We start from the raw sequence: 16453 nt of genomic DNA, 5'->3' as shown, positions 1-16453 counted from the left end.
AGGGGGGAGGGTAATAGAGATCTGTGAACAGGAATGGGGAGGTAAAAGGAGGTGATAAAAAACAAAAAGCCTCAATTCTGTTTAGCTATTTCTGATTTCTAACCTCCAACCTCAGATACCTCATCTTTTCAGCTTTTTACTGAGCTCTGAGCTGTGAATGAGAGTTTGTGAGAAACTTCATGTTATGAACTGGGTACTATTAAGGTTTTTGTCTAGCTTTGTGTATGCACCTGTGAAGTGAGTAGTATAGACTATAATGCTTTTCAAACTACATCATGGCTCAGTTTGGTTGTAGCACAACTGGTATTTTATAAAAGGAAAATAGAATAGAAAATATCAGTGCATTGAATATGGTAAGCATTAGTATTGCTTTGTGAAACATTGTTCGATTAGGTATAAGTATAGCATACTAGGTTGCAATTAAAAATGTATTTTTCACAGTGAGTTTGGTTTTTTATACCAGAATTTAGTGGCTTAAAATAATAACCATTTTATTAGAGTTCATGATTTCGTGGGTCAGGAATTCAGACGTGGTTTGGCTGGTTGATTCTTCTGCTCCGTGTGGTATTGACTAGGATCACTTGGAGGTATTTAGCTGACAACAGGTCTGGTCTGGAGTGTTCAGATTGTCCTTACTTACTTGTCTGATGCTTTGTTGAGGATAGCTGGAAAGCTTGGCTCAACCCTACTTCTCTTCCTTTCCATGTAGTTTGTGAATCTCTCCATGTGGTTTCTTCAGCCTCTTAGTTGGGCTTCTTATATGGCAATTCAGGGCTCCCAAGAGACCAAGCCAGGAGCTGGCAGTCCTCTTAAGGATAGCCTGGAATCTGTTACAGCATCACTTCGTATACCCATTGGTCAGAGGAGTCATAGGCTAGCCCAAATTCAAGGGGAGGGGACATAGACTCTTGTCTCCAGGAAACTGAGGCCATTTTTTAATCTGCTACAATTATGGTAAAATAATTTTGGAAAACATGACTGAATCATATTTCCAAGCTTTTATTTCTGTTATTGCCCCTTGAAAGATGATTACTTTTTATAGTTCCCCCTTCCCCATTGGAAAATATGTCTAGTTTTGGTTTCAAAGTTCAGAATTTAACTTAAATGTATATATTATTTTTCCATAAAATACTGAGTGTTTCTGGTTTTTGAAGAAATGATTTAAGATACAAAAATTTCTGTGAAGTCTTAAGTTTGCTATCTGACACTACCTAAAAAGTCTATTTGGCACGAGAAAGGAGCTGCCTCCTTATAATGCCTAAAGATTACATTTGGATTTAATAACCCCCTTCACATACAGGCCATCTGAGGCTGTTATGTTTTTGTTGGAAACAGAAAGAGTGAGAAATCTGCTTCTGTTCCCCACACACATTCCACCACTTTTCAGTAAAGAAAACAAAAATGTTGAATAAAAGAAAATGGAAAACCGTTCCAATATTTATAAAACAACCAAGTAGAAATGATTATTTCTTAGGACATTTTTCAGATAAAACTGCATATTCAATTTGAGACCATATTTATTTTTACTCTTATAAAGAAAATGGTAGAGACTAGGGGTTGGAAAAAGGATGTACCTAAGGGCTATATAAGTAAATTTGTTTTGGAACCTTTTGTGAACATTTGTGATTTCAACTTCTGAGTCTTGAAAGATCTTGATAAGCAAGGAAGGCCTCAGTAAGCCCTAAATTACATTCACATAGCTGAATGTCTAGGAGGGGGAATTTACTTAGCTTGATAGTAAACTTAGCCACTTGCTATTCATTGTGTACCCCTAAATTCTAGCAGAGTGGTTAAAAGATGTTTTTTGTCAAAAATCACTCTTGTGATTTTGACAGAAATGGAATTGTGGTTGAAATTTTGAAAAATTAAGAGATCTAAGTAATTATTCTTGGTTTTAATTAAGAATCTTAGTTAAATTAAAAATTAAAATGGCAATTCATTGGCATTTTCATTCATTTATTAAATAAATTTAATCTATTTAAGCATATATGGGAACAAAGGAAGTAATTTCTGAAAATATTTCAGATGGTGTTCCATCAGGAAGCTCTCATTGGATCACTGCATCTTATGGGGGACATCGTAGTGTGGTGTTCTGAAATTTGGATATTTTAAAAGTCTCAGACTTATAGCAGACTTTTGGGGTTATTCTAGTGACACTGTGTATGTACTGTAGGAATTAGCCCCAGTTCTAGAGTCAAACTACTAAGAGTTTGGATTTCTGTTCTATAATGTGTGACTGGGCAAGTTATTTAACTCTGAGCTTTGGGGCACCTGGGTGGCTCAGTCATTAAGCGTCTGCCTTCGGCTCAGGTCATGATCCCAGGGTCCTGGGATTGAGCCCAGCATTGGGCTCCCTACTCAGTGGGAAGCCTGCTTCTCCCTCTCCCACTCCCCCTGCTTGTGTTCCCTCTCTCACTGTCTCTCTCTCTGTCAAATAAATAAGTAAAATCTTTAAAAAAACAAAACTCTGAGCTTCAATTTCTTGAGCTTCAATTTCTTCATCTGTAAAATGGCAATAATAAAACATTTCATATTTGAGAGATAAAGTGGGATAGTACTTGAAAGATACATAGCATGGTGTCTGGGATATACTATGCAGTCAGTAAGTTTTACCTACTATTTTACTTAAATACATACCTATGGCTGCTAGCAGTTGACTCCAAGAATGGTTCCTCTCTTGGGGTGTTGTTCAAATAAAACTGCATATTCAGTTCTGGACATTTATTTGTAGTCTATCAATAGAAAACAGTAGGCACCACGAAGTAAGAAAAATTAGAAGAAAAAAATCTGTTTGGCAAGTCTTTATCTCCAACTCTAACCTCTCCCAGAGTTCCAGTCTTCTGAGCTTCTCTTGTGCCTTCTCCATTTTAATAAACAGTACTGTTTACCCAGTTTAGTCCAAATTTACCCAATATATTCCAAAATCTAGGAGTTGCTCTTGATTCCTTCCTTTTCCTTAATCTCTCATATCTAGTCCAACAACAAGTTCTGTCATTCTGTCTCTAAAATGTCCATCTTCTTCTATGTCCACCACTATTATTTGTCTGCTCTATTACTATAATAGGCTTCTAATTTGGTCTCTCTCCTTTCATGCTCCTGTAGTCCATTCTCTACACAATAACCTGGGGTGATCTTTGAAAACAAAATTAGATCATGTTATTTGTCTGTTTAAAACGTTAAAACAGTGGCTTCCTGTCATGCTTATAACAAAATCAAAACTTCGTAGGCTCATAAAAGCTAACATGATCTACTTCTTGCTCTGACCACAACATTTCTTCTCTTCCTTGCCTTTTTTCACATTTCTCTTCTAGCCGTCATTTTAGTGCTATCAGTAATGACCTTCCTCCACCTAGCTTTTCCTTGTCATTCAGTTCTCTCCTGCTGGAAGCCTTCCCTGACTATCTGAAGGACCTGTTCTCTACATTGATCTGCTGGTTTTAATTCTGTGCATAACACTTATGATCATTTGATGTTCTTACTGTTGGATTATTCATCCATATCCCCTCACTAGAATGTAAGGGCCGTTCATGTTCGTGATTGTAGCTGAATCTCTAGTGTCTTGAGCAGTCGAGTAGCTGCTCAATAAATATTTGTTGAGTTAATGAGTGAATAATTCCTAAAAGCTTGTTTGTAAGTACCATAGACCAGATCTGTAGTGAAATAAAAATAAGAAAAATCTATTCTGTAGAAACTATACTTCAAAAGATTCCAGTAGTACTTTGGGAAGAGCTGTTCTTTATTTTGTGATGTCCTTCAAACATTTTTTTAAAAATATTTTATTTATTTGTTTATTTATTAGAGAGGCAAAGAGAGAGCGAGCGGGGAGAGGAGCAGGGACAAGCCGACTCCATGCTGAGCGTGGAGCCCGACGTGGGGCTCGATCTCATGACCTGAGCTGAAATCAAGAGTCGGACACTTAATCAACTAAGCCACCCAGGAGCCCCTCCTTTATACATTTTTATGTTAAAATGCCCTTTCTTCATGAAATGGTAGTGATATTCAATTGTATAATTTAAAAATGTATTCTTGGCAGCATAAATAATTGGGTAGTGCTGTTATCCTGTACTTCAGACTAGAGGTTTTCTTTGAGTTTCAGAGATCTGTAGTTCACTGGAAATAAAGAAGCACTGTGTAGGTGTTCCAGGGAGGGAGTTGCTAAGAATTTTTACTAAATAAAGTTCAGTCAATCAAATGTTATTACATTCTTCAAATTCTCCTGGGAAACAAATGGTCAGGTTCCATTTAAAGATTATGTTGTTTGAATATGTAATGTTTAAGTGAAATGTGACATAAGAATCTACAGCTAATAATTAAAAGAAAATAAAAATAGTAGACCTTTTATATGTAATGTCTTTGGGGAAGAGTTAATACATTTAGTAATGTTTCTTAGAATAATCTTGTCCATAATGAAAGCTAACTAAAATTGTATTAACATTGATCAACTCTTTAAAGAAACAACGCAAGTTGTATTGAGACACAAGTGAACTTTTTTCTTTCGTTGGCCAATAAAAACTGAAATTTTAGGGCTTAAGATGTCACCTATAACAAACTCCCTTGTGTTTCAGGTAAGAAAACTGATGGCTAAAGGTTATAATGTTCTTTGTTAGGTCCGGGATTAGAATTCCTATCTCCTTTTTCCCAGGTTCCTGAACCTTATGCTATGGCACTACTTATTTTTAGGGAGATAAGAAATTTCTCTTTTTGGAGTAGGATATAGATGGTTTTAGAAGTATTATTTTATTAGCATCTTAATTTATAGGAAATGAGATGTATTTTTAAGTAATATGCAGGGAAGGCATTCCAAATTCAGTGTTGTGACAGCTGGCCTCTTAGGGGCTATGCAGAGCTCTAAAAGTGGTATTTATGCTTTTAATTTTTGTCAAGTTAAGATTTAAAATTAATCAAGAAAATCATAAAGACATTTTATTTTTGTTATTCCTGTTTTAAACAGTCTTTATACGTGAAAAGATGAGATGTGTAAAATAAGCCCAGTTCCTCCAAAAATAAAGTGTAGTTTTGATGGGTTGTGATTTAAAAAATACATTTTAAAAAAACAGAAGGAATAACTTTTGTATTTTTAAAATATTTCAGAAATATAATTAAAATTTAATAATATGAAAATTTTACATTAATAAAACCAATATATAGTAGAAAGTTTATAAGGTAGATCAATATGAAAAAGAAAGTAAAAATTACACATAATCCCACTTTCCAGAGAAACCCATAATGACATATTGGTATATTTCTTTCCCATCTTTTTTCTTTGCATAATGGCATGTATTTTTTTTTTTTTAACACAGTCAAGCTCATACTCTACATTCCTTTTGTTTATTTTGCTTCTTCATTTAACATATCATGAGTATTTTCCTACATCCTTAAAAGGTCTATGAAAACATTTTGTAATAGCTCCATAACATTCTTCTGCAATTTATTTAACCATTACCCTACTTTGGTTATTTAGAATATCATAAATTTTTTCTATTAATGCTGAAATGAATAAATGGGTGTACAAATCTTTGTTCACATTGTTCTATTTTAATTTATGATAGTTGCCTAAAAAAGGAATTGGTGGCACATACTGCCAAAAAGCTTTCTAGAAATGTATTAATTTATACTCCCACTAACAATGTATGAAAGTGCTTGTTTTATTGCACCCTTAACTGCAAACTGGTTGTGTTTGAAGAGAACTTTGCTATCATTTTTGGGCTTGAAGCATTTGTTGAAAAAATGTAGTAGGGTGGGTCTACGTATTTATTTAGGCTACCTGGAGGCACTTAGCTGTTTGGGGTTAGTTATCTATTTGCTTTTATAGTGGCTGACTAACCAAACTGTTAAATAAAATAAAATATTTACTTATCTACCCAAGAGCAAACTGTTCTGACCCACTTATCTTGATGCACCGATTTAAGCTATAAGGAGGTTAATGAAAGTTAGAAATTTCAGTTGGCTGCTTTTTCTCTGAAGTGAAAAGATTACATTTGAAATAAGTTACTTAAAAAATTGATCAAAAAAGTTTAAGTAGGGTGCCTGGGTGGCTCAGTCGGTTAAGCGTCTGCCTTCGGCTCAGATCATGATCCTGGGGTCCTGGGATGGAGCCCCGCATCGGGCTCCCTGCTCAGCAGGGAGTCTGCTTCTCCCTCTCCACTCCCCCTGCTTGTGTTCCTGCTCTCGCTATCTCTCTCCATCAAATAAGTGGCTCAGTCGTTGTCAAATAAGTGGCTCAGTTGTTAAGCGTCTGCCTTCGGCTCAGGTCATGATCTGGGGGTCCTAGGATCGAGCCCCGTATCAGGCTTCCTGCTCCGCGGGAAGCCTGCTTCTCCCTCTCCCACTCCCCCTACTTGTGTTCCCTCTTGCGCTGTATCTCTCTCTGTCAAATAAATAAAATCTTTAAAAAAAAATAAAATCTTAAAAAAGTGTTTAACAGGCTGGGTAAGTAATAATACTCATTAGCTGTGTGTGTGTGTGTGTGTGTGTGTATTTGCATGTTAGAGGGAGGGAAGGAAGGAGGGAGAGATGGGAAAAACTGGGTAGAAGAGAGGGTAGGGGAAGATTAGAAAAAGAATAAAAGGCCTAGGAGAGAAAGAATAAAGATCTGCTTTTGCATGGAAAAACACGTCTTTACACTTGTCGCTACCTGATTGACTCTGAAAGGACAATCACACATGAGCCCTATTTGCTCAAATAACATTTTTATGTTTATACCTGCTGAAATGAACTCTGGTACCTAAATACATTTTAAAAGAGTAAACTTTTTGAAAGTTGCATTGACTGATTATGAGAAAGACATTTAAAGTTTAGATTATTAGATGAAGAGGATGTGATATGGCTTTATTTTGATTAAAGATTTGAATATTGCAGACTCTTATCTTTCCTTAATGACACAGAATTCACTATATTTGTTAAAAAATAAAATTTCAAGTCTAGCTGTTTTGGTACCAAAATTAATTTAAAAAAAACTTTATTGTTAAAAATCAAAAGTGGGAATCACTGAAGTATTTTAGGCATGAGGAAAAGTGCATTTTATTTTTCATAGGGCCAAATTCATGTTCATTTCTTTTTCTTTTTTTTAGATTTTATTTATTTGAGAGAGAGCAGGAGCAGGGAGGAGAGGGAGAAGCAGGCTCCCTGGCCCAACATGGGGCTCTATCCCAGACCCCTGGGATCATGACCTGAGCTGAAGGCAGAAGATTAATCGACTGAGCCACCCAGGCGCCCCTCATGTTCATTTCATATCATGCTTCCCAGAGATGTAATTTTAACACGTGTGATTATAACAAAGTAGTACTTACCTCATGTGCCAAGGACACTTTACTAGAATTTTTAATTTTCACAATGCCCTGAAAAGCATGTAATGGGTAAACTGAGGGACAGATAGGTTAAGAACCAGCCCAGGGTCATGCAGCTAGTAGGGAGCCAAGCAGAGGTTCCAAATACTGTCTTGCTACCTTTACAACCTTGCTACTTAACATGGCCTATGGGACCAGAAGCAATTAATTAGATCTGGGTGCATAAAGAATTGGCAAAATCTTGGTCACAGAGACCAACCCTTATTTTAACAAGATTCCCTCAAATGATAATGTATGCATAATAAAGTAGCACCATACTACATCGCATATTAAAAATTACATTGAGGTTTTGAAATCCTTTCTAAGGATTATTCCTGATTTGACTTTAGTCATGTGGGCTGTCAACATTTTCCATAAGAGGAGGAGGGAAAGTGTTGAATTGTTCATGTCTCCTCCACTTCAGATTGCTATTCTGCAGCTTCTTTGATTCAGATCTTTTTTAATCCAGAGGAACAACTGATTTGTCTGCTTGTGGACATTTGGTCAAACTCTCACTCAGTCAAGCATAATTAGGTTTTTAACATTCTTTTGTCCTGGACTAAACGCACCAGATTTATAGTCCATGGGTTCGTTCTGGATAGTCATTTAACAAATTAAAGAGAACAATGCTAAAGAAAGCATTTTTGAATGAAACTGGAAGTCTTGAAATACTTGATGTTTTAGATGGTTAGCAAGGAACCACAGATCTGTATAAACTGGTTTCCCTACTAATTTCATTTTGTGAACATAATTATTCTGTCAGAGGGGCAATGATAGGTAAGAAAAGAAGGAAGTCTAACTTGGACAGTGGAACAGCAATGTCCAGTAGAAATGTAATGCAAGACCCATATGTTTTAAGTTTTCTAGTAGCCACATTAAAATAGTAAGAAGAAACAGTTTAATCTTAATACGTTTTATGTAACCCAATGTAGCAAGTATTATTACAACATGTAATCAATATAAAAATTATTACTGAAATACTTGATATATATTTTTTTGTACTAAGTCTTGAAAAATTTGGTATGTATTTTATAATTGCAGTGTCTCAATTTGGGTGCTAAATTTTCAACAGTTAAAAAGTGAGATCTAGTCCAATGAAAAAAATTGTGTTTGATGGAAAATATTTTACATTGCTTTGTTTTAAAATTTAATAAAATAAAATAAATTCAATTATTTCGATCACATTGGGCACATTTCAGTATCATATGTTGGATCGTGTTTCTAATATAACTGATTTCAGACCTGTGGAATTGATCACACCCTATATGGTCAGTAAGTGAATGCCACTGGAGGCTGTAGTGTGTTAATATAAATACTACTTTACCGAGAATAAAGAGGGAATAAAGAAAAGCTATTTAGGTCATAAAGCTTACAATGATTTTCCTCCCTCCGATCATTACCGCAGTTGAAATTTACCTGTCTTATTAGTGGTTCAGAATCAGTTTCTTAACCCTTTAGCCCCACTAAATTGTAACGTTAAGACCAGGAGTTAGGGTCCTTCCATTTTTTCCCCCCTCTATGGCATTAGATTCTTGCTTCAGACCTTTGCATACTTTTCAGAAAAGTGTGGTAAGCAGTATAGTATGAGTGGGCCAATTTGACCCAGAGGCTTTAAAACTTTGTATGTGTACGTGGATCACACCTGGTACTCGCTAAAAATACCAGTATCCGGGCCCCACCTTTCTAGATTCTGATGCACAAAGTTTACAGTGGGCCCTGGACCCTTCCATATTAAACCGTTCTAAGTGTTTCTGAAGTCCAAGAACGTTTGGAGACCACTGGACTCAGCAACTGATTCTTAAAGGCTGCGAGTTCGAATTTAACACATCCTGCTGCTGTTGCCACGCATTCGATTTTCCCCGGGCTGAGGTTTTCCCAGAAGGTTGCTGCTTTTCTTCTGCAGATGGGTTTTCCAGGCTGTTTAACCCCATCCCCACAGACTGCCCTGACAGCGTCCCTGTCCCAAGTCCTGTTAAAGCGACCTGAGCTTGCAGAGGTAGACCGCGGCCATGTGACTGACAGACCCGTTGCCAGTTGGGGCGGCCATTTTTGAGGCGGGCACCCAACCTCCTGCCCCATAAGCCGGGAATAGGGGGAACCTCGTTACCAAGACTCAAGATGGCCACCGCGCCCGCTAGCCACTGCGCTAGCCAGCGCGCCAGGGAGCGGACAGGAGACACGCGGGCGGCTCGCCTCGGCCGGAGGCGCCCCGGGCTCATCTCCGGCCGCCGGCCGTGGGCGGAGCGCCCGCCCCCTCCCGGCGCGACCAATCAGCGCGTGGGGCCGGCTCGGCCGGGGCCGCCGGCGTGCGGGGTGTGTGAGGACGCGCTCCCGGTCGCCGAGTGCCTGAGCAGAGGAGCAGTTGCCGTGGTACCTGCTGCTGCTCTTGCCGCTGCTGCTGCCGGTGCGGACGCAGAGCATCTGAGGCGAGCGCTGGTGCGTGGGGCAGGAAAGTGAAGCCATGACGTCCATCAGGTAATGAGAGAGGGCGGCAGCCTAAAGTGCTCGCCTGCTGGGCGTTAGCCTCCCGACTGCTGAGAACTGTCGCCCCTTCTCTTGAGTGGTCTGCATCCTCCCCGTGGCACGGGTCCCCCTCACGATGGAGGTTCTCTCTGCACTTTTCATTTGGTCATTGCTGCTCTCAGAAGTTTTTGGGTCTCTTGCACATGGCGGAGCCCTGTAACTAGCAGCACCGCTGAGGTGACCCTCGCCCAGATCCCAGGGCTTGAAGCTTGCTTGTGTGTGTAGTGGTGGATTTCTCATGAAAAAAATGCAGCTGCCTTTTCCCCCCGAGGGGTGACCCAGCGCCTGAGGAAGTGTGACGTGGACCGTGTGTGGCTATGCCTGCATGCCATGCTTTCTGACAACTTCGTTGATGGCCGTGAGCAGACCAGCATATTTGGCCCTGCTCTGATGCAGATACATAGCCCCTACGTTGCGAAATTGTGTGTCCCTAAAATGTTTGCTTATGACTGGAATTCGTATTCTGGCTCCCCAAGGTACCATCTGTTGACCCACTTGGATCTGAGAGTTACAAGTGAAATGACTTTTGTGAGATAGTAGGTATATAATGAGAGCCATGAACTGGAGACTTAACCCCAATTGCTCTTCCAAAGTTGTGAAGCTTCGGTTTTTTTGTTTGTTTGTTTTTGTTTTCTTAATGGTGACAGCTTAAGGGGCCGCTCCACTTTGTGCAGGTAGCATTGACTGAATGTTTAACTATGCTAATGCGACTATTTATAAAAAGACATAAATTGCTTTATTTACCCAGTGTTCTGAACTGCCTCTTTTAAAGTAGACCTTGGCGTTCATTGTCCCAGGGAAAGGGAGGCTCTAGCACAAATTGAAGAGAATAAACTAAATTAATTTTTGGCTTGTGAGCTGCCAACAGTCTAAGCCCTGATGATATCTCAGTGGCAATTTTGACTATATAATTAAGAGATGACTTGGAAACCTAATCCTCAGGTAAGATAAGGTAAGATGCAACTGTGCTGAACTCGGATATAGTTTCTTTCTTAAATTATATAATTTTATACTAACATAGACAAAGAATATTTACCTCATTATGCAGAAGGAGAAATCCAGGTGCTAAAACTTGGAGACCTACTTGGAAAGGTTTCACAGTAAGTTATATTGGGATGTGGGAGTCTAGCTTTTAATGCTAAGAGTGTTTTTGGATGAATTAACATCATGCTGTCAAAGCAAGTTAATCTCCCCTCACCTCACTCCCACTTCCATTCCCATCCTTGCAGCCTGCTGCTAATTAGGAGTGTGGGTCAAATACTTTCTATGTTAAGAATCAGTTCTTATGTGGACTCAGTCTTAACTGACCATTAGACAATGGTCCTGACTGCTCTTCAGTGGAGAAACACAAATCTAAAGCTTCTGTTGCTTGGCAAGTGACAACCGGATGGGTGTTTAATGTAGGGGTTGAATTGGCTGTTGTGTTCAAGACTGAATTAAAGGTTGACATCAGCCTTATTTGACTTATGGAAGGATTGATAATTGCTAATAGTTAAATTTTATGGTTGTTTCTTTAGATGTTCGTTTGTATTTTACATAGTCTTGAATCACAATGATGACCCCCCAAATTTTTTTATTTTTTTAAAGATTTTATTTATTTATAAATATAATTTAATACTATATATATAATATAAATATATATATAATATAAATATAATTTAATAATATTTATTTATTAGTTGACAGAGAGAGAGAGAGCGTGCACAAGCAGTGGGAGCGGCAGTAGAGGGAGAGGGAGAAGCAGGCTCTCCCTGAGCAGGGAGCCCGACGTGGGGCTCAATCCCAGGACCCTAGGATCATGACCTGAGCCAAAGGCAGATGCTTAACTGACTGAGCCACCCAGTCACTCCGACCCCCCCAAATTTTGTATATGTTATCTAAACCAGATACCACATTTGCACCTGAGGAAACAGACCAAGAAAAGTTGAGTGCCTTGTGCGAAATCATTTAGTGGCAGTTAGGAATTAAATACAGACGTCCATGACGTAGTGCACTGCATGATGCTTTTATAGAAACAATATACTTAAGTTTCCTGAAAAAGCTGCTTCTATGGACAAAAATTGTCAAGTATTGTGAGAAACAATTATAGCAACTCTCTTTTGCTTTTCTTTAGTCCTCTAAGGAATTTGATAACTTAGAACTTAGGTTCATGAGTAGGCAGGGAGACTACTGAAGTTGAAGCAACTCTCTATATGTGGTCGCAGTTTTGAATGAGTTGGTAATCCTAAAGATACCAGCCACTTTCCACTGAAGACTGCATTCAGTGAATTTTGTCAGTTTTAGTTTTCACAAACATGGTATTAGGCTTGTTCCTGTTTTGTGCCTAGTCTAACAGTAGCCCAAAGATGGGTATTATTGACCAGCTTTTACTGGTGAGGAGAGTGATGCAGATCACAAAATTATCCAAATCTGACTTTATGTCCAATGTTTTTTACACCATACTTAAAATAATTCTTGCTAAATACAGTAATATGTAAGTCTTTGCAATGACAGAACGTAAGATTGGAAACCAGTGAGGACTAGTGGTCAGCATACCTGGGTTCTAACTGAATCATTTTTCTTGAGTTCACTGATTTTCCTTTCCTTTTCTTCTCTGGACATTTGTTTAATGAAATATTCAGTGATGATGATACTAATATGTATCCCACAGTGTTGTTAGGTAGGTATGAAAGTGCTTTTAAATTTTAAGGCATTTTATAAATGCAATGTTCTCTCATTAAAGCAATTTGAATCTCTTAGAGAAAGTGTTGTCTGAAAAAAGTTTAAATTTTAAATTTTTAAATAGGAAGCAAACTTACCCATCTGATTCCCTCCCTCATTTTACATTTCAAGAAACTGAAGCTAAGAGATACTGCGATTGGTTTAAGCTCAACCCAACAGTTGCAGATTTGAACTAGAATCCAGATCTCTATAGACACCTGGTTCAATGCCCTTTACAATTTAGCATTCAGCTATTAGGAATTCATAAATAATGATTTAAATCAAAAGCATTTTTTAAAAAACTTAAGATCTTTTAATGAAATTGGCTGGAGATACTATCTTTTTGACTTATTTGTATTCTGCTCTGCTGCATCATTATTAATGAAGTCTAAATTTACAGCCTCTAAAACCAATAATCCTTGAAGAATAACTTTTGTCTTTTATTATATATATATCAGATTCCAACTGGTCTTTATTTGGGAAATGATAGAACATATTTGATAAATTGATGCTCTTGTCATTTTTAATTGGCCCAATAGGAAAGTTGATGCTTGAGTTAAATTCAGGAGACATCGAAAGATGTGCAGTGTTAGGACTAGATGAGAATCTTAGAGGGTGCTCAGTTGGTTAAGCGTCCGCCTTTGGCTTAGGTCATGATCTGGGGGGTCCCTGGATCAAGTCCGGCATTGGGCTCCCTGCTCAGCGGGGAGTCTGCTTCTCCTTCTCCCTCTGCCCCTCTGCCTGTTCCTGCTCTCTTTCTCTCTCTCAATTAAATAAATAAAAAATCTTAAAAAAAAAAGAGAAAGAATCTTAGAGGGCATTTTACCCTTTTCCTTTCTCTATACTGGACCTTGAGGCTCAAAGTGAAGGGTATGTCCTATTTAGGCAGTGGTAGAGCTTAAGATAGAACTTAGGTCTTCTGACTCCTACTTTATGTACTTTTCACTGAGCAACACTGTTTCAAAATACTGTTGTGAATATTGCCTTGTTTTCCTAACATCAGTGCCTATACTGTTTTTGGACATTGCTTTAGAACTTGATTTTGTGCCAGGAAGACTAGGAAAATGAGGTAGGGAGACAGGGAGAGTGTTTGCTATAGAGCTAAGGAACCCTATTCTTTGGCCTGTCCAGACAGGTCTGATTTGGTCTATTCTGGGACTTGACATGACTGTGCCCTACATGATGATTCTGGAACTACTTTTGTGGGTTAGGCCTACATTGGAAAATTATGTGGGCTGTGGGTTGGGTCCTAGGGTATTTTTCTTGTAACACTCAAGACTTTTGAGATGCATCCAGTAAGATCTGCCAAGCCACTCAGATGGTGAACATTCATATGGAGACTAAAATGTGGCTAAGATTGAAACTGCCTTGCTTTGTTGAGTTAGTTTCTTTGGAGCCTTTAAATAGAATTTTCAGACTCATTGCAGGACCTGTGTCTTTTATAAGAATTGTAAATTTCAGATTACTATGCAAACTTTTTTATGCTATGGGACTTCTTAGGCAAATGAGCTTTTTAAAATAAAATGAAATTGTTTCATTTATGAAATATTCTGAAGAATGAAAACAGAAATCCTTCTCATACAGAACTGTGCAGTGTTGGGATGCCTGGGTAGCTCAGTTGGTTAAGCATCTGCCTTCGGCTCAGGTCATGATCCCAGGGTCCTGGGATCAAGTCCCGCATTAGGCTCCTTGCTCAGCGGGAAGTCTGCTTCTCCCTCAGCCTGCGGCTCCCCCTGCTTGTGCATGCGCTCTGTTTCTCTCTCTGACAAATAAATAAATAAAATCTTAAAAAAAAAAAAGAACTGTGCAGTGTTGTCAGTTGTTAATGCTCATATTTGTAAATAGGTCATCTTTGTTTGAAAAAGCATACAAGGTTTTCTAACTACAAATCTTTTCAGCCACAGTATTGCTACAATAAGAACTGTCAAAAGATAGAAGGGAACCAAAATGATTGCCTAGACTGTTTGAATGTTAACCCTTTCCTGTCACATTGGTTAACGATCTTGTTTCTTTACCTCTTCATGCCTACTCATGCCAGTTTTAAATTGTTATTTAAAAAATACTATAATAAAACATAAGTATGGATTTTTATTTTCAAATATCAAAGCTGGCTTATAAATAGGATGACCGTATGTCCCAGTTTGCCCAGGACAGTCCTGGATCATGCTAGTTATCTTGGCATAATTATTAATAGCTCTTCCTTTATTCTCAAATGTGTCCCATTTGGGTAATAAATTATCTGGTCATCTACTTGTACACTGTAATAATTTTGTTGTAGTAGATTTGAAATAGAACCATAAGATAATGGAATATTAGCCTATATTTTGTCTAGGTTTGGGTATTTTTCATCGGTCAGACATTTTTATTGTACTGAGAGTTCTGGATGTCCAGATGTAGTATATAAAACATGAAAGCACATAATTTGAAGTTGGGAATCATTTATTTGTTGTCTGACTTCTGGCAGGTTATAAAACCTTTCTGGGGTGCCTGGGTGGCTCAGTTGGTTAAGCGACTGACTGCCTTCGGCTCAGGTCATGATCCCGGGGTCCTGGGATCCAGAGTCCTGCATTGGGCTCCCCCTGCTCTGCGGGGAGTCTGCTTTTCCCTCTGCCTACCACTCCCCCTGCTTGTGTGCGTGCGCGCTCTCTCTCTCTGTGTATATCAAATAAATAAATAAAATCTTTAAAAAAAAATAAAACCATCCTGAACCTCTTATTTCTGTTAGAGATAATTGCAATACCTACCCAGTGGGGCTATTGTGAGGATTTAAAGACAATAACATAAAAAAAAAATGACAGTAACATAAAAATGTTTAAGCTACAAATTATACGTGTTAGTCATGTCACATATGTACTTCTGAAAATTGAATTTAAAATGAACAATTTTGGAGTGCCTGGCTGGCTTAGTCGGAAGAACGTGTGACTCTGGATCTCGGGGTCATGAGTTCAAGCCCCATGTTGGGTGTAGAGATAACTAAAAGAATTAAATAAAATGAACAATTGTATCTAGTTTAAGGGAACTTACTGTTTAACAGAGCATAGACTATCTTTTATAAGTGTTTTACTGTAATGGGCAGCAGGGAATTAATAATAGTTGAAGATATATATGGAGATTTTTGGGGTGGGGAGGGCTGAAATTGTCAACATTATTTGTATGCCGGAAAGAATGATCCTTTAGGAAGCAAAAAAACAGATGAAGCTGGACAGAGGGAAGAGATTTTTTTTTTTTTTTTTGGTCAAAAAGAGATTTATTACTTGAGATGCCTGGGTGGCTCAGTCGGTTAAGTGTCTGCCTTCGGCTCAGGTCATGATCCCAGGGTCCTGGGATCGAGTTCCGCATTGGGTTCCTTGCTCAGTGGGGAGCCTGCTCCTCCTCCTGCCTGCCGCTCCCCCCTGCTTGTGCTCTCTCTCTGTCTCTCTCTTTCTGACAAATAAATAAAATCTTAAAAAAAAAAAAAAAAAGATTTACTACATAAGTTAGTGTCTCATTAGTAGGGAACACTATAAACTTCTAATTTTTTGTAAAAAAAAAAAAAAGAGTTTTATTAAATAAGTTACCTTATCAGAGATCATTTTCTTGAGTGTGCAAGAAGGTGTATTCAGAATACAAATGCAAGAATTGGCCTTACAGAGCCTAAGGGACATAAATATTTCTTCATTCTATTCACTTGGCTAGTGAAAAAAATGTCAGTGATATAATTTCCATATAGTAAAATCACAGATCCGAAGTTCACTAAATTTTGAATATGAGTACATATATATTTATTTATTTGTATAAATACAACTCAGGTCAATATATAAAACATGTTCATTTCCCCTTCCTCTTTTCTATCAATCCTACTCCCTCTCCTATCCAGGCAACCATTTTCTGATTTCTATCGGTAGATATTGGTTTGCATGTTGTAG

General features: G+C 38.2%; 1 protein-coding gene across 4 annotated transcripts in view; it reads left to right on the top strand.

The window, feature by feature from the left end:
• The window catches only part of ADK (adenosine kinase), a 507004-nt gene that overhangs the window by 12431 nt on the left and 478120 nt on the right, over positions 1–16453 (top strand). Inside the window, exon 1 of one of the 4 annotated variants that reach the window (XM_036073059.2) lies at positions 9600–9800. The exons of the other annotated variants lie outside the window; for them this stretch is intronic. Coding sequence (XP_035928952.1) covers positions 9787–9800 — 14 coding nt within the window. The 5' untranslated portion in view covers positions 9600–9786. Of the gene's footprint in view, positions 1–9599; positions 9801–16453 lie in introns of those variants that run through there. 4 annotated transcript variants of the gene reach the window in all.

This window comes from Halichoerus grypus, chromosome 7 (assembly GCF_964656455.1).
Source record: "Halichoerus grypus chromosome 7, mHalGry1.hap1.1, whole genome shotgun sequence".
Classification (NCBI taxonomy): Eukaryota; Metazoa; Chordata; class Mammalia; order Carnivora; family Phocidae; genus Halichoerus; species Halichoerus grypus.
The sequence above is the reverse complement of the archived record's forward strand: the minus strand, read 5'-3'. Positions and strand labels throughout refer to the sequence as shown.